At 36.0% G+C, this 26,764-nt stretch overlaps 1 protein-coding gene and 1 long non-coding RNA gene across 8 annotated transcripts in view; one reads left to right on the top strand and one right to left on the bottom strand.

The window, feature by feature from the left end:
• The window catches only part of LOC102152599, a 60,586-nt gene extending 36,384 nt beyond the window's left edge, over positions 1 to 24,202 (top strand). For 2 of the 4 annotated variants that reach the window (XR_005384556.1, XR_005384557.1), the window contains 3 exons: positions 1,002 to 1,075; positions 22,049 to 22,194; positions 23,756 to 24,202. This is a non-coding gene — a long non-coding RNA (uncharacterized LOC102152599). The remainder of the gene's footprint in view (positions 1 to 1,001; positions 1,076 to 22,048; positions 22,195 to 23,755) is intronic. The other 2 variants (XR_005384559.1, XR_005384558.1) reach the window with 1 other exon arrangement.
• The window catches only part of ACVR1C (activin A receptor type 1C), a 79,349-nt gene continuing 54,704 nt past the window's right edge, over positions 2,120 to 26,764 (bottom strand). For all 4 annotated transcript variants that reach the window (XM_038584548.1, XM_038584545.1, XM_038584546.1 and 1 more), the window contains 6 exons: positions 23,741 to 23,971; positions 20,958 to 21,125; positions 19,244 to 19,400; positions 17,305 to 17,429; positions 15,015 to 15,145; positions 2,120 to 9,261 (listed from right to left, as the gene is read on the bottom strand). In XM_038584548.1, coding sequence (XP_038440476.1) covers positions 9,136 to 9,261; positions 15,015 to 15,145; positions 17,305 to 17,429; positions 19,244 to 19,400; positions 20,958 to 21,125; positions 23,741 to 23,971 — 938 coding nt within the window. In that variant the 3' untranslated portion in view covers positions 2,120 to 9,135. The remainder of the gene's footprint in view (positions 9,262 to 15,014; positions 15,146 to 17,304; positions 17,430 to 19,243; positions 19,401 to 20,957; positions 21,126 to 23,740; positions 23,972 to 26,764) is intronic.

The following is a 26,764-nucleotide window of genomic DNA, read 5'->3' on the forward strand; positions in this document are numbered from 1 at the left end:
ACCCTCCTTTCTACTCCTGTAGATTGCTCAGTGCCTTGAGCATTCCTGTCTTTGTTTCAGACAGTTTTCCTACCAGGGACCTCTCTGTCTGTCCCACTTACCCAAGTCTTTCCCATCCTATAGCATCAACTCCTTAATTTTCTTGAATATTCCAACTTAACCTCATGCCTCATTCAACTCTTTGCTATCATTTATATCTGTATCCACACTCGGCCTCAATAACTTTCTTCCTTATGACATCTCTTCTGTTACTAGCTTCTAAGGTTAGACAGGCCGTTTGTGTGCACGCCTCATGTTCTTTCAACAGATTATTTTCTGAAATGCAGGAGCTTATTGTTTTCTTAGTAGCATCTGCAATAACTGTTATGATACTATGCACTTTGCAGCAACGTTTGATAAAGATTTATTTTTATCTTTATTTTCTATTTAGTTGATAAGGATTAATATTTGAGAGGGAAAGAATTTGAATCTATTTTAAGTACGGAAGGGATTGATGGTAATTACAATTTTGTTACATACAGCATTAACAACAACAATAATAAAGAATTTCTCTATAGAAAAGTTTTTGTTTCTATATAAAAGTTTTTGTCATTAAACAGATTTTAAAGAAACTATTCAAAGTTCAAATACTCTCTTTAACCACAACAAGGCTCAAAGTCATAGAGCATTTCTTTAAAATTGCACCTGTAGAACATCCCATAAAACAGCCTGGATTTAGTTATCCCCCAATGTCATGGAATCTATCCTAAGCGAAAAAGAGGTGACTACCCACTTTTAAGTTCACTCATTAGGTAAATTATTTCATCATTGTGAATGTTCATCCACTTTGCACACATTGGTGTTAAAAAATAAAAATGCTGAGAGGCTATTGCAAAGTCATAACTGAAAAAACCCGCTACTACCAGGCCTGCTGAAACAAAATCATTTGTCTTATTTCAGGCAGGAGTTTCACAATCTAGACTGACATAAGACAAATAGTTTGCTTTTCTCCACAATTCCAGGAAGAAGCTAATCATGAAGCCAAATGAGAACCTGACTTAATGATTGTTGGGGAGAATATTCAAGTGTGAACCTGGTTAGTACCTACTTAATGCAATGAGGATACGTGAATAAAACTGCCCTCAACGTGAAAAAAATGAAGTAAAGGGACCGAAAACCCACACCAACAGTAAAACCAATGCAGTATTCTGCATGTCTATGCTGAGTCCCAGAAAACAACCGGCTTCATAGGGTTGAAAGTACAAACCACACAACCTATTTTTCCCATCATGTCATTTTGCAGCAGCCACTATGAATTTGGATAAACTCTTCTTGACTGGGTTTATTACAGACATGAGGGAGGGGATGGGTGGGTGATGAGTCCCACAGATGATTTCTCACTGTGCACAACACATTATTCTTCATGTTTTAAAATGACATCTTCAAACTTACGTGAAAAGATCCCTAATTCTACTGTTCAAGGTCTATGATACAGTATAATGCCAGTTAATGCAAAGTACAATAAAGAAAAACAAAACAGGTTAAGTGGACAGTGAATAATAAAGGGCGCTACTCTAGAAAGAACGGCCCCAAAACACCATTTGTTGTGATAGTATTTGACAGAGACCTACACCACCCGACTACCTGCAGGAAGGATGGTCCAGGCAGAGGGAATAGAACAATCCCCTGGGGACAGGCAACTGTCCTGCAAGTTCAAGGAGCACCAAGAAGCTCAGTCTGGAGAACAGTTGGGGCTGGAGGTGGGGGGATACCAGAAATGAAGGCACAGAAGTTGTCAGGCCCCATACCCTGGAGGTGGTTGTAGACCATGTGAGTGTTCAGGATTTTATTTAAAAGTGAAGGAAGCAATTTTTGGCCTGAGAGCAGGCCTACCCAGAAATCTTTCAATACATCCTTCAATAAATACAAGGAATGGTTACTCTACAGGAAAAACAAGACAGACTATTGTAAGTTTCACATAGAGAAATAAATGCCTATTGAAGAAGCAAGTGTCTTTTCCAGGAAGAAGGAAGAAAAATCCAGTACCCATTGGAGCCAACATTTGAAGTTACAAAACCCTCCTATTTACTGCATGCAAATATAAAGACAATTTTAAAATAATAGAACATAAAAACTGAAATAGGACACATTTTCTTTTTATTTAAAATAGAGCTCTATATGCTTCACAGAAACAAGTGCAAGGAGTGATTGATTTATTAACTTGGCCACTTTACAAAACAATACATTTTCAGAAATGCATACATAAAAATATAACATTTAGGCTGATAAGTCTTTACATTGGAGGCAGCTGAAAGTTATGCAATAATATTTAAAAAGCTTTAAAATAAATACTTTTCTGACTTGCTGTTGGTAAAGTTAAACATTTTGGTATGAAGGCTATCACTGAGTTCTTACTAAATTTTAAAATACTATTATTTCTAAAGAAAATAAGTATACGTGTTACTACAAAATGCATATTTCCATAGACTAGAAGTTAATGAAACATCTGAGTATCATTCATTTCTCTTTGGAATTTGGAATTCTTTTCAGTTTCAACAATTAAAATTGTAACTACAGAAATTTCCATCTGCATTTTTTTATACTATTTATTGCCCAGTTCTTATTTAAAACCTAGTTTATTTCTTCATATTCTTTATATACATTCATTTGAGCCTGCCCGTTCAAGAGTAATATCTTGCTACATACCTATGAATATCAGCCAGCTTACAATAAGTCTTTACACCAGTGATTCTTTTCACAGTAGTTCAAGAGTTCAAGGCATGTTTTGCGATGTCAAAATGCAGTGGTTTTGACATTTGTAATATGTTCTTAGGTATAAGAAAAGTCACACTACCAAAAGAAAAGTATAATTAATATTAGTACTTTGAAAGTCAATCCAAAAATTTTTTTTGAGATATGAATCTAATTTTCTGATTTAGGACATTTTAAAACCTGAAATACAGATTAAGTTTGAATAATTTTCTCCAGTCTAGGTTCAGATGAGTACAAGAGCTTGACACTAGTCATTGTGGAAACTAGAAGTTAATATTTTGGGTCAGACATCCTTTATATAAATAGAAAAAAGAGTTAGACTTTTGGAAAGTATTTAATTACTTGTCTTCAGCCTATTTAAGGAAATGGAGATACTAGAAAATCTCATCTTATCCTTGCATTAGTTAGAATGTAGGCATGTAGTTGCCTCTTTACAGGCAAAGCCGATGAACAGGCTTACACATGGAAAGACAACTCAACGGAGATATTAAATGTGGGCCCATGTGTCTTGCTGCAGATTGTCGGGGCTGAAAAATTAAATCGACAGAATAAACACACAATCTCTTTTTCCTGTCTTGGAAATGCTAGGATGAAGATCTAAAGAATTTCCCACCAAAGTTCTCTAGTCAATTTGCAGATGTCAAGAAGCATTTTGAAAGTTTAATTCTCATTTTCTGAGGTTGTACAAGCAGGACCCTTTTTCTGCACATAAGGTGCATTTCTGAAAAATATAAAAATATTTGAATTGGAGGAGCCAATTGCGGGTTAGATTTCAGCTCCTATCTGCCCCTCAGGGGAGAGTACTTGTGTAAAGTACAATATACCCAGCTGGATCTGGTGACACTCAATATAAAGCTCATTTCCTAATACATTCGGGCTCTGTGGCTCTATTAACATTCAGGTTCACGTGCCCCAGTGTAAAGATATTAAAACCGTTAGATCTGCAGAGAAATTCTTCTTGTACAATAACATGGACCAGTGATGAGAAAATATAGTCCTATCTGAATATATTAAAATCTAGAATGAGACAGTGTGCATATTCTCCCAAATGTTGTGTTAATCTACAACTGAATTAAGAAGTACCCTGGAAGTTCTTAACAGAGGGATTTTAAAAATGGGAACTATTACTTAATTTCAATACAATCTTATGTTACAAACCATATGCCATAACAGCTTAATTCTAAAAGATGGCCGATGCAAAACAAAGCAATTGTATGAAACAGCAGAAATAAATTTAGCAATCACATTATGAGACTTGGATTTCACATTCTCTGTCCAAGTCATCATCTCTGAAGAAGAATTTGGCATTAAGGCAAAAGTAGACATTCCTTACATGTTAGCTAAAAGCTAGAATGTAACTAACTGGTAGTCTTTTTAAAATGTAAAAGAAAATCTTCTCTGCCTTTAAGAAATACTCTTTTCATTGTGCCAAATGAAAAATCACTGGAAAAGGCAGGAGACAAGACCTCTCACATGTGGGCATGGCAAACTAAAATCTTGCCAGGAAGTTCAGTGTGGAGCAACCTGAACATGGGCTAGAAGACTAAAAGAACAGGAATTACAGAAGAAAAGCAGAACATAAGGTAATGAGAAACTGAGACGAGAGAAGACAATATGCTACTAGCCATGGTCTGAGATTCAACTACCTATCATCTCTCGCTCCCATTCCCAGGCATAAAAAGAACAATCCTTACAGAAAGGAGGAACAAGAGGCATGAGGTGTCTCATCATTACTTGCCACTTGCACAAAGAAATTCTACATTCTCACAATTCCTAAATTTCATTCAGCACTTTAGTGGTTGCCTACCTAACATGACAACTATTTTACGACTTTTCCCTGGTCTGTTGTAGTTTTTCTCACTGACTCCACCATGAGTGAGCAAATTATTTTAGCAGAAAAAAAAAAAAAAAAGAGAAGTGAGATTTGATCAACACCATTAAACGGTGCATTCTATCAGTATACATTCCAGGTAGGTCTCAATGCATGCTAATTATTTTTTAATTAGCAAATGTGGTAGAGCCCTGTGGTGGGTGTCATCATTTTTGCTAATAATGAGTGACTTTAATCTTTGATCCTTGGTTTCACCATCTATACGATTTGGGAGTTGAATTATAAAATCTCTTACATCCTTAACAATTTCCGAGTTCTGGTTTTTGTTATTGTCTGTGACACATATTAAATAACTTAGGACAACCAAGGAATTCTTTTTCATTGGAAGGCAAAATATTAGATTAAGTTAAATAATATAGTTGCTTTTTACAATTGGGACTAAATATAATTTTGGAAGACAGTAGGGAATTTTTTAAAAGGAGGCGAAAAAATAAACATAAAAGCAAAGCTAGAGAGAAAAGGGAGTGTCAAATATTGGAAAATTTGCATTGAAACACTTTGAAAAGCTGCCTATTATGGAAATTCTATTTAATATTAACATTTTTAACGAAACTTTTGTATTCCAACCAACATTTTTTCCTTCTGTTTAGAAGAAGCCACCAGAAGCAAAGGGATGACTGTGTTCACTAAATAGTGCATAAAGTCCCTGTAGGCATTACCTTAGGGAGCGAGCCAATACAGAACAGCGTCAAACATAGAAGGGACACGTTTCACATGGAGAGGATATTTAAAATATCTTCAAAAACCATGACACCATTTTAAGATATGAATTCTTAAATATTTCCAAGTAACCTAAAATGCTGTATTTGTAAATTTATTTAGAGGGATGCTTATTGAAGGCATTGAGCGCCATCAACTTGACTCATTTGCTACTGTTACTTTCTCAATTTCCTGATGGGAAATAAAATGTCCAAACTTTAAATGAATTTATTAAAACAAAAAAAAATCTCCATATTTATTTTAAATAAATAATCAAAACATATCCCCTCCTAAGCAATTTTAAGTTGAATTTCATGTAATGGCAAACGTGGGCTCCCTGCTTTCAGATAACTTGCTCAGCAGGTTCCCTGGTATTTTTGCGTAAACTCTAAGACAGCCCTGAGTATTCTCTGCCCCAGTAAGTCACATGGTGGCAAAATTCCATCACAGTAGTTTTGTTTAATAATTCTACTATAGTAGAAGTATTAAGAATAATAAATTCTTATGGAACTCATAACCTAATGAATCTATCGTAGATCTTCATTTTAAAATAAAAGCTGATTTTGAAGTCTTCAGACACTGCAACCAGGTTACTATTTTCATACAATCATGGAAATTTAAAATGCAAAGTTAATTGAAAGTATAAAGATGAAAAGCAAGTGCTATGCCTAAAATAGTGCACGACACAGTCATGTTTCACTTAACTTTCAAGTCAGAACATAAATTAAGAATTCTAGATGTGACATGCCAAATATTTTAGACATAGAAGAAAGCACACAACAGAATCTGTACAATTACACACTTAAATGCGTAGCTTAAAGGCAACAAGTTCATGCTTAATATTGACAACAAATAATGTTTCCCTTATTTTAAGGAAGTGATGCTGCATAGAAACCCCATCACCACTTTATACAGTACCAACATTTCATAAATAGCATTTTCCCAAGGTTCATATTATACTCAAAGTCAAAATATTTGAAAGGAGCAAAGAACACTGACACATTGAGCCTAAGAAGAATATTTTTTTTCTTATAACACAATTCAAAAGAAATAAATATTATACGATGACACCCCATCAAAAACAAATAATACATACTTTAACAGCCTAGGTATATACAATAAATTTGTTTTATGCTCTAAACTTTATCCTGCTTTTTTAAGTGAGCATTTTCCATTTGTAATCATGTAGAGGATTAAGGAAAATTAGAGCTTTTAATTTTTTTTTTTTTACCATTTTTGTTAAACTATTTCTTAAGAAGTGTGTTTGGTAATTAAGATGTAAGACTAGTCAGTCAGAAGCTATAGTAAACTAAGACAAAACCAAGAAAAAAACATCTCAAAATGTACAGATTTCTCTAGAGTAGAAGCTGAACCAACAAAAATATGGAGTTCTATTTGGACACACCCAAATAAATTATAAAACATAGTATCAAGGAAAATGGAGATGTTAAAACATTCTCTCAGAAATTAAATGAGTATATTCACCCAACACAAGTGAATAAAGCAGAAAATACTATTCTCGTTTATTTGAACAACCATATAACTATAGTACAACCACAGTAAATAAATAATTTTATTCTCATATATTCAAAAACAATCTATGAGAAATCAAGGTATTAAGCACAAGCAAGATTACTCCTTCACGTAAGTTCTTTTTAAAATCCCTTCATATACGCAATTTAAAAAACTGATTACATAATTTGGATTGTCTGCAATAGCCAAATAAAGACACTTTCTAAATGTTTTGCAAATTGAAAATAATTTCTGGAACCCACTGTTGTAGGGAACTCAAGACTTCCTACTTTGTACTTCCTACTTTGTATTTATTTCCTTCCGCCAACCTGACACCTACATCCCTGTTCCCATTTCCAAATTAGTCTTTAAAATCCCTGAGGGCAGATCCCATCCACTTTTCTCTATTGGCCCCAATACTGTGGCAATGAAGAAATGGGGTCCCCTATCTTATTTAATGAATGGATAACTGCATGAGTGAGAGTACCACAGCTGTCAGATATTTGCCTTCGATATCTCATCCCAGTCAAATGAAGATGGATTCAGTAACAGATCCCATGGCAAAATGAACTATAATCACTAGATTGTGCTCTGCATGAAAATACATAGATATATCCTTTCAAACACTGTTACTCAAGTTATGGTGTGTAGAACACTAAAATGTGGGATAGTAAAAAGGTTTCCCCTCTCTTCATAAAAAAGTTCTATGGTCAAATAACTTGGGAAATTTAATTCAAAGATATTCAAGTAACATTTCTTTACTGCTAGATTCCTCAAAGCACATGATATGCTAATGTGTACTATCACTTTCTAAGAATCTATCAAAGAACGCTTTCAGTCTTGGAACATCTCAACAGAAGAATGTACCAAGGAACAGAGCTTAGGAAATAATGTTTTAGAACAACAAAAGATACCATGTTAAATCTCCTTTACCAAAGCAGAATTATAGATTTGAATGAAATATTCAATGTTCCATGTATTATTCAGAATTCATCACTTCTGTCCCCACAGAAAGTAGAATAAAGGCTAAAGTGTCAGGAGCCTTCTTTTGCCTCTACTTGCTCATTTTGAAAGAGGAGGGAAATAACTACTTCTAGTTACTGAAAGAGTTTTCATATTTTTTCTCAGAATATTTCCTACTTTCCTCCTCCTCCTATTCTTTCTAAGTGTGTATGTACAAAAGTAGTGGGGACCTCTGAAAAAAGTCTTAAAGATCTCTTCTAACAATGAATCTTTATGCCTGATTAATCTCTGGAAGAATTCAGAAAATATTTTGTTTATCTAACAAATAGGCAGACTATGAAATTTCTATGAGGAAAATGTCAATGGATATTGTCCTCAGAATTCACGCAGGTCCATTATGACTGTGCAGAATGACCCAATTTGTCTTCTGTTTGACTAAATCACAAATACCATCACGAAAGACTTGTTTCTGCATAGGCAGAAAAGTACTGTAGGGGAATTAAAGGGAAAGTAGGAAGCTAGCTAAGTCTACAGTGTGGATTATCACAAGATTTGGACCTAGTGCCAGCTCCACCACTAACTATGTGACTTTCGGGATTTCTCAATGTCTCAAGCTGTCAGATATCTCATTTGTAAATGAGAGAGAGTAACAACTGTATGGCTTTCATACTGCTTCAGGGGCTGCTGTGGTAGTCGATTTATGAAGAGCAGGGCAGCAGGAAGAGGGGAGGCAGTTTCTGGCTACTTTGACCTCACTTCCATCTGTCAACTGAACACCTCCCCTTTCAAATGTTTTAGACACTAGAGTTCAGAGAAATATGTAGTTTTTTCAAAGATCCTTCTTAATTAAAATAAAGAAAAAGAAAACCACAGATTATGCAATCTAAAATTCTGCTGAGATATAACATGTTCTAGTTCACATTTTTAATGAATATGTTTTCATCTCAAAAAAATGCTTTTACATTTCTTTTTCTTCATTCATGTGCTCTTGATTCAAGTAAAATAAAACCTTAATGACTTGTATTATTTTTGTCTAGCTTATTTTACATTTTTGTAATATCTTTCATGTTAAATAAAAAGATGAATTGACGTGCTGCTTTTCAAAATAAAATTAAAGACAACATGGAGATGAAGTCAATTCTGGCCCGTGCTTGACTTTAGAGTTATTTTTTCCATGTTGCCTCTGGGCTCTTAAATACTGTACTGCATTATATTTGAGGTAGAACAACAACAACAAAAAGGAGAAATACATTCACAGAAAGAGGGAAAATGAGAAAAAAAGAGCTGTGAGAGATTTCTTTTTAACACAATTATCATCATTAGGCTTTGCAGTCTTCTTTGACACAAAGTTGAGAGATCGTCTTCTTAATACGAAGGGCCGTTAGGCGGGCTGCCCCATTGGCATACCAACACTCTCTCATTATTCTCCCCATGACTCGGAGTGCCTTTAAGAGAGAAAAATATTAAACATTTTAGCTAGTCACACAAACACAGTACAAGAGAAGCATAACCACAAGCCCAGGAATTGATGCTAAGCTCTGGTGAAGAAACAGTAAACCTAAAACAGTATTAGATCAGGACCAAACCTCTTTTTTAAAAAAGTGGAAACATACACATTAACCTTATACAGACTCTTTTAAATGAAAATTCAATCTGGGAATTTTCTGAGAATATGGTAGAGTAGCTATCTTTTAAAATCTGAGAAGGGGCATGAAAGACAAAAAGGGATATGGGATGAGTTGTAAATTCCTCTATATTGATCTGGATGGTGAGTACGTATGTGTATACTTCTTTTTTTTTTAATTCATCAAGCCATATACTAAGATTTATGCATTTTAATATATTTAAATTATGCCATAACAAAATAATGATTTAAATGTAAATATCAAAAATTCTGAATTAAAAAAAAGTACAAGTGAACTGCTAAATAAATAAGATAAATACTCAGAGGGGAAAACAAGAAGAATGCATGAATCCAGAGAGCTATAAGAAATCACTGAAGTAAGTGGCCACTCTGGTGACATTTGCTGATCTCAAAGCCTAGAATTTCAGAATTGATGAACCACTTGTGAAAGATAGGAAACACAGCCCAAAGCACACAGAGGGTGTCAAGTCAAGATGTTTCCAAAAAAGTCCTTAATATAAGGATGAATCATTCTTACCAGGAGTTTTGTAAAGAAAATTATCTAAATCTTGACTTTTGGGAAGGAAAAAACCAAGCCCAGGTCTTAAAATGTTACAGTAATCCTAAGCTCAAGACAAAAATTCATGAGCACAAGGGAAAATAAAGTATCATAAGCTGGAATCAATTGAAACAACGAAAAGTAAAATCAAACCATCAAAACATTAGATGCTAGAATTAAGTGTATAAAATACATAAAAATAAATATTTAAAAAGCAAAGAGGAAATTAAAAAGATAAGTTAAAAAGAGTTTTTTTTTTTTAAGAAAAAGTATGAATAAAACATCTTGACAACTCCTCAGGGGAAAAAAGTGCAAAAATAAACTTTTGGGACTAAAACAAAATTAAAAGCTTTTCCACAGAGAAGAAAACCATCAACAAAATGAAAAGCCAACCTATGGAATAAGACAAGATATTCACAAAATATATATCTGATAAGGAGTAATATCCAAAATATATAAAGAACTTGTACCACTCAATACACACAAAAAACAAATAGTATGATTAAAAAATAGACAGAGGACCTGAATAGATATTTTTTTCCATAGAAGACATACAAATGGCCTACAGACATGAAAAGATGCTCAACATCTCTACTCATCAGGTAAATGCAAAACAAAACCACAATAACATAGCACCTCCTACCTGTTGGAATGACTAGAATCAAAAAAGAAATAAATATCAAGTGTTGGTGAGGATGTGGAGAAAAAGAAACCTTTGTGCACTGTTGGTGGAATGGAAACTGGTGCAGCCCCTGTGAAGAACAGTGGGGAAGGTCCTTAAAAACTTGAAAATAGAAATAGCATATGATCCAGTAATTCTACTACTAAGTATTTGCCCCCTTCAAAAAAACCCCACTAATTCAAAAAGATATATGCACTCCTATGTTTATTGCTGCATTATTTACAATAGCCATGATATGGAAGCAACCTAAATGTCCATCAGTAGATGAGTAGATAAAGAAGATGTGGCTATAGATACACAGTAGAATATTATTTGGCCATGAAAAGGGAATGAGATCTTGCCATTTGCAACAACATGGATGGACCTAGAAGGTATTATGCTAAGTAAAATAAATCAGAGAGACAAATATAACATGATTTTACTTATATGTGGAACCTAAAAAACAAGACAAATGAATAAATTTAAAAAAAGCAGAAACTGACCATATATATATACAGAGAACAAACTGACGGTTGTCAGTGGAGAGGGAATAGGAAGTATGGGCAAAATGGATGAAGGGTAGTGGAAGGTACAGGCTTTCAGTTATGGAATGAGTAAGTCACGGGGATGAAAGGTACAGCATAGGGAATACGGTTAATGGTATCATAATAACATCATATGCTGACAGATGGTAGCTACACTGTGGTGAGCACAGTATAATGTATTGAGTTGTCAGTGTTGTATACCTAAAACTAATGTGTCTCAACTACACTTAAATAAAAAACAAACAAAAACAATAAATTCCCATCTTTTTCTGACTGAAGGAAAACTTTCTTGACATGAAAAATATTAAAATAAAAAACTAAATGGATGAGATAAATGGCAGATAAGACACATTTGAAGACAAAATTAGTGAACTGGAAGATAAATATGAGAGATACTATACAAAGACACAAATATGGAAAATAGAGAAGAATAAGAGACAAAAAAAAAAGAAAAAAAAACATAAAAGGTCTAACATGCATCCAATGAATTCTCTAAAAATGGTCAAAAGAGGGCAGCTCGGGTGGCTCAGCGGTTTAGCGCTGCCTTCAGCCCAGGGCGTGATCCTGGAGACTTGGGATTGAGTCCCACGTTGGGATCCCTGCATGGAGCCTGCTTCTCCCTCTGCCTGTGTCTCTGCCTCTGTGTGTGTGTGTGTCTCTCATGAATAAATAAATAAAATCTTTTTTAAAAAATGGTCAAAAGAGACAATGAAAGGAGGAACTATTTGGAGATCATGGGTCAGAATTCCCCAGAACTGAGGAATGTCACAAATCCTCAGAATTAGGAAGTCCAGGGGTGCCTGGTTAACTCAGTTGGTAGGGCATGCAACTCTTAATCTTGGGGTCATGAGTTCAAGGCCCACATTAGGCTACTTAAAATAAAATTTTTAGGAATTTAATAAAAAAAAAAAGTCCAAAAATTCCAAGCAAGATTAATGAAGAGACACCAAACACATCAGAGAGAAATGGCAGAATACCAGACATACAGAAGTTCTTAAGGTAGTCTGGAAGAAAAGATAAATTAACTAAAAAGAAAGAAAGCTCAACTGACTTCTCAACAGCAATAATGAAAGCCAGGGACAGTGGAATAACGCCTTCAAAGTATTTAGAGAAAATAACTGAACCTAAATTTGTTCAAGATAATTTGTTCTGAACCAAAATTTGTTCAAGATAAAAAACCAAATAAAGATATTTCCAGACACCTAAGCACTGAAAGAACTTACAATTCCTAGGTCCTCCTAAAAAAAAAAAATGTAAATATAATACGTTTAAAGAATGTTCATCAGGAAATCAGAAAAATGATCTTCAAAGGAAGCTCTGAGAGGCAAAAAGGAATGTTGAACAAAGAAAATGATAAACATGTTCTTAAGTCTAAATAAATAATAACAGTATAAAATTACAACAGTATCTAATACATGGGATTAATACAAAACAAAATAGAACAAAAATACTAGACAGAAATGGTCAAAAATTGCTCATATCCACAATGTACAAAATTGATCACATTAAAAAATGACTATGTTAGGTCTATTCTAGAAATGTGATTGGTTTAACAGTGGGAAAATCTGTAAATGCAATTTATCACATTAAGAGATGAAAGTAGAAAGACCATATCATCCCCTCATAGATAAGAGGAAAGCTTTTATCAAAACAAAGTCAGCTTTTATTTAACCTGATTAAAGTTTTGACAAACAAAGCCTGCAGCAAATATCAGATTTCATGAGAAATGTACACAATTTTAAGAAGTAAAACACAGATATCCACTATTAACCTTCGAGCAACATTATACTGAAGGCCTAGAAACTAAAGTAACAAAGAAAAGGCTCGAGGATTGGTCCCAGAACTCACATTTTTTGGAGATATGATTGTCTATGTAGACACCTCCCCCAAAATCTACAGTTTTATACTCTAAGACATTTTTCTCCACACACATGCATATGTATAGCAGCGTTGTTTAAAAATATTAAAATCGTACATAAATCAACAATAGAAGAAAAAATTGTGCTCTAGCCATATAATGGACTACTGCACCAATATGAAACTGAATAGATCATAGCTACACGTGTAAAGGAAAGAGAAAAGAGATTAAGAAGAATAACTACAGCAAGTTTCAATAATATGTTTCACAATTACACAAAAGTAAACAATGTATTTTTAGTGTGAGTATATATACACATATACACTTTTTTCTCTCATAAGGAAAAGCAAGGCAATAATAAACAATCACCATAGTAATCTCTCAGAGGGGTAAGGAATCTTGGTTCTATTTTTTGCACTTGGTAGTGAATTCACTGATTTTCATTTTATTATTATGCTTTGAATTTCGTATTATACATGAAATTGTTAACATTAGAAATAATTTAGTTCAATTTCAGTTTGGTTGTAAATGTCTCAAATCCTGCTTCTAAAATAAGTAGGTAGGTAAGAAATCTATATAAAATAGGAAACGTCAAGACATAAATCCTTTCCTAAGTAGAGAAAGAGTGAAACATGAAGGAGGGGGAAATGAGGAAAAAAAACTACTATATAAATAACCCTTATGACAAAGCCAAACTAACAAGCGACACTTTAAAAAGACCTCAAGGGCAGCCTGGGTGGCTCAGCAGTTTAGTGTGATCCTGGAGACCCAGGATCGAGTCCCACGTCGGGCTCCCTGCGAGGAGCCTGCTTCTCCCTCTGCCTGTGTCTCTGCCTCTCTGTGTCTCTCTCTCTGTGCCTCTCATGAATAAATAAATAAAATCTTTAAAAAATCAAAGGACCTCAAGTATTATAATACAGCAAAATCTAACAGTAATGGGGCTGGGGGAGATTAAAGCCTCAAAATAGTTGTGGAACTAGTTAGATGGTTTGTAGTCTTTCCCTCATCTTCCCTGCCTTTTCCCTGAGGGAACAGGAAGTCTCCACCTGCCTGTCAGGGAGAACAGGCCCTGCCACAGCCACGTCATATGCCTACGGCCTACGACATGATGCTCACTGGATGCATCGTTGGGGATGAGGAGGTAGCAGTGGACTCTGCCATGAGGAAGCTTTTCTGATAAATAAGCTGATAAGCTCAAACTTGGGCCAGTGAGGGGTTAGAAATAATTTACTGGCTATAAAGATGATTGAACCTGTAATCATCCAAAACAACCAAATGTGTCTGTGCTCCTGGCGGGGATAGGGGGGCTGTGCAACTGACTCTGGTCTAGGAATCGTGAATGCAAGTGATGCGGGTCACCTGAAGCCAAAGCACAGAGGCACGTGTGCCCCTCCAGCTCTTCTCTTTTCCTGACCTAGACGCTTGGGAACTATGTGTTGAGACAGCAGCACCCCAAGATCAAAGTTACCTGGGTTACTGAATCACCACAAGGAGCACAGCTGCCTGACGGGTAGGGGACGTTACGCAGCAAGAAATAAAGGCTTGTTGGGTAAACTCACTGGGATACCAGAGCTTGTTACTACCACTTAACTGAGCATTCTGTATACACATGACTAAAGGGAATAAAATCTTTCTGAAGACTGATCCGAGGACATACACTTACATATGTGAAAGGAACTGGATGCCTAGATTAAGAGAGAACTGTATGGGCTTTGAAAATCTTCCCTGATACCCCAAAATTATAACAGATAAAACATATAAGAACACAGCCTGGGACTCCTGAGTGGCTCAGTTGGCTAAGCGTCCAACTCTTGATTTTGGCTCAGGCCATGAACTCAGGGTTGGGGGATGGAGCCTCCCATCAGGCTCCACGCTGGGCATGGAGCCTGCCTGAGATTCTGTGTCCCTCTGCCTCTCCCCCTCTGCCCAACAAAAAGGAACATAGTCTTACTTCACAGCTTTGCCACTGGTTTGGGATACTTGGTCGAAATTTCTGGTCACAAACAACTTTCCTCATTTCTTCTATTGAGGGATCTGAAGGCACCATGTCATAATAAGGCAACTGGTACTCCTCAACAATTCCTAGAAGAAATTTGCATAATAAATTTCCCAGAGTGAATAATAAACAAAGATGCTTATTTCAAAAGAATACCAATTAAGTCCTTAAAAGCACAAGTGTCACCCTGGGAAACTGGAAAGTCAGGTTTATGAAAACTTTGCATCACTATAAAACTGAGGATATAAGGATAAAGCACTTGGCTGAATAATTATTGCATAAGTTTATAAAATGTGTACTATGAAAACTTACATAATTTTGATAATTACAAAAATTTTACATAAAACAAATTGTATCTATTTTATAAAATACATAATTTCATACAATTACATTATATATAATTTTATATAAATGACATTTACATAATTTAAATTACATAAAAGATAATTTTATATTATAAAAATTATGTAATTTCTGATTCATATAAAATACCATCATACAATTCAAAAGTTATGCCTAATTGCAAAATTTATAGCATGGCCTCACTTGAGAATAGAGTCTGTTTCTGAATTAAATAACCTTTTCAAAAGAGAATAGCTTTCTCCTTTTGAAAATTGATAGTCTTTTAAAAGTTGAATTTCTTACATTTGGATTTTGGAAGTACTGGACCTGAGAATGTGCCACAGCAGCAGCAAAGGTACTAAAGATGGAGAGTTCAACATGAAGGTTCATAAAATCCAAAAAATCTGTCACAGAATTTTGAGACCCATTAAAACAAAAGTTTAATGAGAAAAAAAAAAAAAGAGTCTCAAATACAAACACCTGACCTTAATTATCAGAATATTACCTGAACTTGAGAATTTCCTCAAAAAATTGTTTGGATTAACAGTCCTTTCAATTTAAATATTGAAAATATGCCCTAATATTATGTTAACTAATATACTATTTCAACAGTTGAAGAAAATTTAAGGACAATGACCTAAAAGCAGATCCAGAAAAATATTAATATGAAAACTTTAAAAATTATTACAAGCATGTTTGAATCTTGCTATTTACCACACACTGTCCTAAGCCCTTCACATGTTTTAAGAAGAACCATATTATCCCTACTTTACAGAATGAGGAAACTGAGGCACAGAGTCATCAATTTGCTCAAGGTCAAAGAGCTTCTAAATGGCAGATCTGGAACTCAATCCCAGGCTTAAGAATTCCATTATAATTCTACTGCTTCTACAAATAGCTTCACCTTCCTGAATGGTTTACTATCTTATCTGTGAATAAAAGGGGAAAAGCATATTCTCTCATTCAAAAGAATTTTACCCTTGTAAGTTGAAAACATTTGTTTTTACTCATTTTTTAAAAAATGAAATTGGTGTAAGGCAAAATGACAGCAATACAAAATATAAAAAGTGACACTGATTTGATAATGACAGCTCTTTTATAATGTTTTCTATGGGCACGCTCTGTACTAATTAATTAACCAAATTAATCCATGAAATCCTCAAAGGCCAAGGGGCCAGTTTTGTTATTCATTTTACGGATGAGGAAAGTGAGACCAAGCAACCTGCCTCAAGTCAGACATTGAGGAATTTGCTAAACTGTGGCTCAGTTTTAAATCTATCTCACTGGAAAGTGAAAACTCTAATCCGTTCTCAACCAGTAGTTAACTCTTCTCCACGGATGCCACAACGTCGTCAGGCTGCATTTGGAAGGTTCATCCTTTCAAACTCTTCCTCTCATTATTAATCTCTAAACTGCTAGGAGAGGTAGAGTCAGGAAGTTAGTCTCTGCCCACCTCTGCCCTCCACGCTCTCCCCTCCATATTCATTATCACAGGGGAAAAACAAGTACAACAGCAACAGGAAAAGCCTGAAAACTAGAAGACCTCAAGTCCCGTGGCTTTTGGTAAGTCATTTAACACGTTTGGGTCCAATTTCTGTTAGAAAGTAGGGATCCAGCTAACTTCATACAACCTCAAGAAAATTTTCAAGTGCTTTGCAAAATATCATTAAGAAAATCAGAATTATCAAGAGACTTGTCACCCCTACTTGAGCTGTAATCATAATACAAAAATCATCATTTTATGTAGGATGCTCCACTTTTGCCACTGGAAAGACCAGCAAAAGGTATTCTCTTAAATGTTAAAAAATGATTCAATATAGTGCTTAACAAATACATAGAAATCATATCTTATATTCAGAGCATCAAGGAAAGACAGATGCGAAGAATACTTCCAACACCTTACCTCCAACTGAACACCTTCGGGCTATTTCCCAGTAAACCAGACCAACAGAATAGATGTCAGCTCGTTTGAAGGACTCAAAGATATTCACATTCATTGTATCGTCAAGCATTTCAGGAGCCATATACCTTCAAAAACACGCACATCTCAGATCCTCTGTATGACTTTATAGCAATCCGGTAAAATACAACCTTAATAAATCCTCACACAAAATATAAATCAATAGCTTACATCAATTTTGAAAGTAGATCTAAGCCACTGTAATAAATTAAATTTAAATAATACAGTTATTGACTGACCTATAATTTTATTTTATTTTATTTTGACTGAACTATAATTTTAAAAACGTTTTAAATAAAACTAGAGGTCATCCTACTCAGTGTGTCAAAGCACATGTGCCAGGAGCCAAATACTTGCAAGGACAAGCTAGAGGGAAATTCAGTAAGCAAAGCACTCAATAAGAGAGATGGAACTCAACTTCCACTAACAGACGTTGCCATGGAAAGCTCCTTGAGGGCAAAGAGCACCTCTTATTCATCGTGGTAGGCCCAGGACTCTAACAGAGTGCTCAGCAGCATTCCATAAATACCTTCTCTGAATGAACAATTTTATGGCTTCAAGAAATACATACACATTATATATTGGCTACAAGAAAAGCACAGCCTTAGTTGAATAAGATGAAATCAAAGAAAGTACAGCCCATTGGAGCTGATGGAGTCTAGCTGTCCTAGGGGGATTTTGACGATTTCCCAGAATATTAAGATGAGGATGCAATTACTACCCTCCCCCCCAAAAAAAAAAAACTCTTAAAAGTTTTAGATCCTCTGAAGGAATCCAGCATCCAAGACTTCCCTGGGGGTCTCTAATGTGGAGGCTGTCAGATGAGCAAGTTGAAGCTTACTTTTCAGAGAAAAGAAGTCCCACAGGGCCACTGGGTTTGAATAAACTTCCCTGAAGTGTTCCTGGAGCCTCATTAAATTCTCCTAGGGAACCAAGTGAAGGGATCCGAGGGACGGGCCTGGAATCTCAAATATGGTTTGGAGGCCAACTGTACCAGAAAGTCCGTAGTCCCAAGAGTCTTTAACAACTCCGGGAAAATATTTTGGTTGTTTTCTGATTTCAAGGTCAAGAACCCACGAATTATGTCAAAGTAGCATGAGCCTGATATTCAAATAAAAGGAAATGGAAGTATGCTGGCCATATGGCCACAGGCTGTCCTGAACAAGAAAACAGCAGAAATCCCATTACTAATGGGCCTGTCGTAATACAAATGTAGTACGTTCTGCTTCTCTTGTACTTGTTCTGAACTTTCAGAGACTCTTTCCTTGAATGTGGGACTTATGTCCAAGCTCCTATTATCCTAATATACATCAATTTGGGAGACTTGTGCAATTACAGTAAATACAAAAAAAAATGTTACATATTCTTAAATATTAGGGGAGTACAGTAGTACATGTACGCATTTATTTAGAGTCCCTCACTTATCTATCTCCATATATCGACCCTGCATCTATTGTTTAGAACAGTGAACAAACAGATCTAGCCCCGAGCTTCAGTTCATTTATGAGTGTAATGGCTTTGGAGAGCTATATACTGATGACATTTATTTTCCTTCCTACCCATAGGAAAATGTATTCTCAGAAAGTGGTGCACTCAAAATAATGTATCATCATCTCTTCCACCCTCCCTCCCTCTCTACTGGATTCGCCACTCAAATGGCTACTGTCTATATGACTGAGATGCCAACCATCCTTGCTTCATAAGCATTGTGTCACTGACTTCTCAATGACCCAGAAAAGACTCTCCGCTTTCCTGGGCCTAATGATTTTCCATTTAGACCCCCACTCCGACCCCACTCCCCAAAAAACCCCACATACTCATCCCAGGATTTCATGCTTACAGGGCAGTCATACATCTGAGTGTGCTATGAAAGTTATCTTACCTTTTGGTTCCCACTTTAGGATTCTGAGGTATATCTATCGTGTTCAGTAGTGAATCATGCTTCACAGCCAACCCTAAGTCTGCTATGGCACAAGTTTCACATTTTTTCACTAAGATATTCTTTGATTTTATATCTCGATGAGCAATAGCAGGTTTACCTATGAAACATAAGAAAGAATACTCATTTTTCCTTTTTGTTACTGAAGACTGACTCTCTCCAAAAGGAATCATTTTGAAGACCTGGCTCAAATGTCACCTCCTAAGACAGGTCTTCCCTGTCCATACATCCCGATTCCCAGTCATTCTCCACAGAGTACTCCATTTTGCCCTCTTCATAACCCTTATTACTATCTAAATTATATCGTTCATTCACATGTGGTTTTTTTCTAAAAGATTTTATTTATTCTTTCATAAGAAACAGAGAGACTGGCAGAGACATAGGCAGAGGGAGAAACAGGCTCCTCAAGGGGAGCCTGATGCAGGACTCAATCCCCGGGACCCCTGGATCACGCCCTGAGCCGAAGGCAGACGCTCAACCACTGAGCCACCCAGGTGCCCCTTTACATGTGTGTTTAATTATCTGTCTCTCTCAACTAGACTTTAAGCTGCCTAAGGGCAGTGCCTCTGTCTTACTCATCAGCATGTCTCTGATGCTTAGAACACTAGGTGGCACTTAGTGGCCACTAATAAATTTTTGTTGCATGAACAGGGAAAGAATTAGCATTGCTACATCCACATTAGAACATAGCAAATATTCTCTTATAAAACAAGTTTCAAACTTCTACTACCCTAGACCAGCAGTTCTCAGATGTGACCCCCCAGATCTTTGGGAGTCTTGAGACTCTTTTCCAAACACATGTCTATGTGATGTTACCTTTTTTCACATACTTCAACAAAACAATATGATGGAACAACTGAATGAAGAATATGCATGAAAATCCATACATTAAGTCAGACAGTAAAGATATTTGCAAAAGTGTAAAACAAAACCATCACTTTCACTAGGTTGGTTTTGTATTATAAAAAAAAAAGATCCAAATTTTTGAAACTTATTTAATATTTAATTGATTAATTATTAAGCAAATCAATAAATAATTTTTCAATTTTTCAATCTTAGCTTCTAATATAGTAAATATTAAAAGATAGAACCCAAACACATAAAAACCTTTGGGGTTCTCAATAATTTTTAAGAGTTTAAAAGGATCATAAATCCAAATTTGAGAACCACTGCTCTGACAGGATAAATGACTTTCTAGAGTAAATTCTCTATTAACTCAATAAATAGAAAAGACAGTGGCTATTATTTGGCCTCTGAGAACATGATAAGTAAATATTTTTTCAAGATCACATTACCATCTCCAACTATTTTATCTATCAAAGGTAAATATTTAAATTTTTTATATTCTCTGAATATAGAGCATTTACCACCAAAGCAAGATCTCCCAGGTATATACACTAAATGGCAAAGTTGGAGCCACCCAGTATAAAAATATTATTATGGCTAACATATAAAATGATGAGTATGTAGATGAGAGTTGGCTATACCATGATAGTACCCTCAGCTTTATAAAGTACCTTAGTGTTCCTTTGATCACTGTTTCTTAGTGTTACATTTGATCATTGTAATAAACTGAAATACAGCAAAACACTAAAACACAACTTGATGTTTCTACCCTCATACTCAAGCAGAAAAAACTTAGAAAGAAAACGCATACCTTGTGTCCCAACAATCTCCATATGTAGGTGGGCCAGACCACTAGCTATTGAAAGTGCCAGTTTGATCATGCCAGCCACTGTCACTATGTTTCTATTCAAATAGTCATATAAAGAGCCCAGCTCGTGATATTCGGAGACAAGCCAAAGTTGAGTCCAAGTTCCGTTATCTAAATGGGAAAAAGTCATTGTATTGCTGTAAGTATATGATGAGGAAGAAACCAAAAGCTTTTAGCAACTGTCAGCATTTAAAGTAAATCTATGTTGTTAACAAAGCAAAGTTAATTCCTTTAGTGATGATGCTGACAGTCCAAGATGGCAAAGTAAAATTTCTCAACGAATCCCTGAAGATATTGATGTACTGGGACCTGTTGTATGTACCCACCATAGCTACAGGAAGCTGTGAGAGTGGTTCTGACCAAGTGACAACTCCTTTCTTATTCCCTCTATGTATTGATAGTACCACATTCTAAGAGGAATTACTGACAGCTGCGTTTAGGCTCAGTGCTGTGCTATAAATTATGGTGAGCTTTTAAGAAAGATTGCTTCAGCACGAGCCAGAAATGCACCAAGTTTACACAATGTGTTATTACTGTAATAAAAGCTCTAAAAGTCTAAGAATGTTCACCTTGTTCACCTTTCAAAATACGAAGTCGATTTTCTCCAAAAGCTTGCGTTAAAGAGTCAAATACAGTTATTAGACATTTTCAAATAATTTCCTTCGTTTAACCAAAAGCTAACCCAGCTTATAAAATATTTTTAGCAGAACAGAAATTAGCCTAAAACTTCTCCAGGTATTAGAATCCCTAGAGTTAGCTTTAGCTTTCAGAATAGTGTCTACAACAGCCCTGGGCAGTCCTGACCAGTTCTGACGCTCAGAGAAGGGAAGGTATAATGAACATATGCTAAGGACTTTTCTATTAAATGCTTTATGTACAAAAGCTACTCTTAATTCAAATATTTAATTTCCAAATCTGGGTAGTGATAAAATTTCCTAGGAATACAGAAATCAACATAGCATAATAAAGTTCAGTCATAAACTGACCACGTATAAAACTAATTCTTACTCATACCTCTCTCTCTCCCTGCTCAGCACCAAGGGCTGTCTTGCCCTCTCACATCAACGTCTTTGTCAGACAGTTGACTAACAAGTGGAACTATAAAAATACCACAAAAGATTTAGAAATGAGAATGTAACAGGATGTTAGCGGTCATTTGAAATCACCCACAAAGCCACTGGTAAGTAAGCCAGTGACAGAGGCAGACCTGTTAAACTGAAGAAGAGACAATCAAGGATGATCTTTCTTGGGCCTATTGTTTTATAATCAAATAAACATCATGATTAAATTAGCCACATCAAAATAATCCATATAACTAAAGTCATTACTGCTTTGACAAGAATGCTAATTAATCTAATCAGTAGGTGCAGTTCAGCTCAATTTTAGCAAGGAAAAGAAAAAGTTCAAAGCTTACTAAGAAATATCTCATTTTTGATAGTCTGGATATATTTTCAAAGTATATATATATATATATATATATATATATATGAAGTTATGAATTTGGAAAGAACCCGTTTTGTTCAAAGCTCATCTTGGTTCTACTCAGTTTATACCTGGCAAATCAGACAACACATGCCATCAGCAAACATAATTATGGCCAAAATGTACAATAGTTCTAAGCCCCTCTTTTGTCATCTACTTAATAAGAATCAAGCTTATACTAGACAAAAATAATCATAGATTTTAATTTTTATAGGCAATGATGGATCCCTGATATCCACAGATAATCTATGTTTTAGATAAAGGTTGCAATCTCTGCCTCACCAAAATTTTTCATGAAGTATTACTGATTTGAATAAAAAAATTGATTGGGTCAAGTTTTGCTCATCCTTGTGCCCTATTTCCCTCTGTTATGGGAACTGATGCACAGTTAAATGAGTAAAAGCTATGCAAAAAGAAGAAAGAAAGCATAGGTAACCCACAAACTATATCTAGTCCCCGATGACTCAGGGATTTATGCCATATTTTATGAATACTGATTTAAATACCAGAACATTGCTGCTCTGTCTTGTGCCACAAAACTCAAAAAGTCACACTGTTTGGGGTTGTTGATGTTAAACCTCAAGATATAATTCATATTCAAAGTACATTAATAGAAAATTTCACTAAAATTAATTTGCTTGCTGCCATTCTGTGTTCATGGAAAATGTGAGTCCTGGAGTCGAAGCCTATTTATATAGATGATAACTACAGTCCTAGCAAAGGTGAATATTCAGCTAGCACTTGCTGGTATGTCTGTACCAGTTATTAAAATATTGAAATATTTCTGTCCTCACTGGCTAACAGTTGGTATTCAAAATTCCAATGCCTTTCTTTGCCCTAGATACACAAAGCAACCTCCTCCACCTCCCACCACACCCCCTGACAAGATGCTTTCAGATCTCTGGGCAAATAAGGCATAAAAGTTAGCATGGCAGGGTTTCCCCAGGACTCTGTGCCAGCCGAAGGTGCTCTTCTGATTGGTTGATTCCTGTGACACACCAGTCACCCAATATTTTAAATATCAACCTGGCTATGGCGTCACTATGGTTTCATATTACTTGTTTGCCCTGCCTTTATTGTATGGCTCTGTACATTTATCTGTGAGGAAGAGGAAAAGCATTTTCTACCCTCAATAAATAAACTAGATTTTTATGTAGATTTTATTAAAACAAAGAAATTATTTATCTTGACCTGATGATAGACATAACATATTTACTTGCTGAACCCAATTACATTGAAAATACCTTTGTTGTCAGCAGCAATGAAGCCAAGTATGTTTTCGTGTCTCAGCATAACCGTCTGGTAAATCTCTGCCTCACGAAACCAAGATCTTTCATCTCTGGAGGAGAATATCTTTACAGCCACATCTTCCCCACACCATCTTCCATGCCAGACCTCACCAAATCTACCTTTTCCTACTATCTCCTGAAGCACAATCGTCCTTGCAATTGTTCTTTGAACCAACAGAGGTAGACCTAACCAAAGAAAAGATGGAATTGATTAAAAACAGGCAAGTGTCAGAAAAGAACTGTCATGATGACCATTGTTTTCTCATAAAAAGGCAAACATTTAAGCGCTTTCATAATCTTACCAATTTTGAAGAACTAAGCACCATTATACCAAACTTTAATGTCAAACCATGCTCAAAAAAACCCTCCGAATTCTAAATATGAATTTCTCTTCTCACATTCCCAAATAAAGATTTCTTGAACATAGCCTACTGATACAGATACCTGATTTTCCAAAACTGTTGCAAATCTCCCTGATTTGCCCAGAGAGCTAGTCAAGTTACTAAATACACAAAGGTCAAAAAAAAAAAAAATTGCCATTAGCCTCTAAAAAAAATGCGTTGTTTCTAGTACAACTAGGGAAGCAGAAGAATCCCTTGTGAGTTTTTTTTTTTAAACCAAGTTAAAATTGCACAGTGAAGAATCAGATTCAACAATCAAGGGAGGTAATCATGTTACACAAAAAGCAAGGCATCGTCATAGAAAATAATCAAACGAAAAAAAAAAAGAAAATAATCAAACGGGTATCCTTTGTGAAAAAAAAAATTCAAAGAAAATATATTCTGAGTGTATGTGAAAAGTTCAGGCTCTTTGAACCAATAACCCCCCCACCCCGCCCCTAGAATTCTATCCTAAGGGTTTAATGCAAAACACAGAAACACTTACGTCAAAATATTTGATACATTATTATTCATGGGAAATAGAAGGGAATGTTTGAGATAATAGAAAAAGGTTAAACATAGTGCAGCGATTAAGAGGACAGATAAGAAAGACCTAGGTTCAAATTTCAGCCGTGCCACATGGTAACCACAGGCAAGTAACGGGATTTCTCTGAGCTTCAGCTTCCTTAGATAAAAAATAGGGGATATTACCCCTGTCTCATAGGGGTAATACAAGAATGAATAAGCATGTTAAGCACCTAGCACAGTATCTGGTAGAGTACACGCTCAATAATGGTGAGCCCTTAATATTCTATCTTGGAACAGATTACTTCGAGCAAATGATAATGATGCTGCTGCTTATGAGGAGGCATTTCTTAATGACATGGGAAAATACTTTTGCCATAATGTTAAATGAAAATAGCACAGTAAATTTTACCAGCCATCTAGGTAAGTGTACCTAGCCATTCAAAATACGCACAGGAGAAAGACTGGAAAGGAAATTTGCTAGATGCTATGATGGTTATTCCTATTTCGTGGAATCAGGGTGAATCGTGATTTTCTTCTTTCTAATATACATTTCCTCAATTTCCACAACGGGTACTTATTACTCTTATAATTAGAAGAAAAGAGTTAAGAGGTTACAGTAGAAGTTTACTCTGGGAAGTCATGTTTAGTTATTATCCTCGTACTCAGATGGCTTGGAAACTCTCATTCTGCAGCCCTGTAAGCTCTGCAGGCTTCGGCCTCTGCTCCTGAAACGAGCCGTGGTTTGTTCAGATGTTCTCCTCTCCATGAGAACCACCCACTGTGGCTAAATAAGCACAGACTATAAGGTTGCTATTATGGATCTCAACAATTAGTCATAGAGCCCCATAGCCAGAAAGTTCTGAGATTGTCTAGTTCCACTTTATCATTTTAGAGCTGAGAAAATCAGGGCCCTGCAGTAATCCAAGACTCGCCCAGAAATATGCTTTAGTGGGAGGCCGACCTTAAACTAACATACTGGTGTTCGGTCCAAACTCTTGATCTCCCCATTCAGTGGATGTGCCTGCTGTCCTCTCCTGTTGGGAACACTTCCAGCAATAACTCTAAGGGCTGTTTCTACTGAATACGGTCAAGTTTACTACTTGACGGCACAATAAAAGTTGTACTAGCAATTATCAGGTCAAACTGCAATCTCAATCTCTCTCCTCCCTTCCCCCAGCCCCCCCCCCCCCACCCCCCCGGGCCCAGTCTTGCAGGCACACACTCGCAAAAACATCACCATTGTCAACCGCAACCAACAAGAGCTGACCAGAGAGCTGGATAAGCCCATGTTTTCAAACTGCAAATTGACCAAAGCACAAGACCAATGCCACAGACCGTAGACAAAGTAAGACAACATCGAAGGTACTTAGCACAGCAAGTAAGCTAAGACACTAAAACTCTGTAAAAGCTGCTTCTGTATCTTTCCAGGCAACCACCTCAAATAATCTAGTTCTTGTTCATAGGCTTAGAGATTTCGTTTAAAGATACAGAGACTTCAATTCTCCCTGTAGGTTCATTTTAATTATTATTATTATTATTATTATTATTATTATTATTATTAATTTTAACCAGGGTTTGTAGAAGGGAATGCCTGTCTGATGGGAAGGCATCTTTCGGGAATGTCACCACCTTTCAGAAATGTTACATTAGGACAGGAAAGCAGTGATTCCCCCAGTCTCTTAGGAGCCACCTGAGACACCATCCATTCACAGAACCAGTCCAGCAGCACATCAGTCCACTCTCCTTTCTTGCAGGTATCACATCTCTTTGAAATATGTCCCTGACCTGGTCAGGAATAAGCTTCATACTGTTCACTTCTTACCCTCTAACAAACTGCCTTTGCCTAAAGTTGGCTGGCCAATTAGGAGAAGCAAAGAGGGAGCAGAACCACCTGATTTCCTCCCAATGAATGAGCTTTCGTAATGGAAACCTCCCTGCAGCTAGACCCGTTCTCTCTGATTACCAAAGGCTGCCATCAGCTACTCTTGGCCAGTGCTCACTGCCACATGGATGTGGATGTAGCTGGCTTTGAGAGAAAGTGCCTACAACTCTTTAGATTTGGTCATTTAAA

Source organism: Canis lupus, chromosome 36, assembly GCF_011100685.1.
Source record: "Canis lupus familiaris isolate Mischka breed German Shepherd chromosome 36, alternate assembly UU_Cfam_GSD_1.0, whole genome shotgun sequence".
In the NCBI taxonomy this organism is placed as follows: Eukaryota; Metazoa; Chordata; class Mammalia; order Carnivora; family Canidae; genus Canis; species Canis lupus.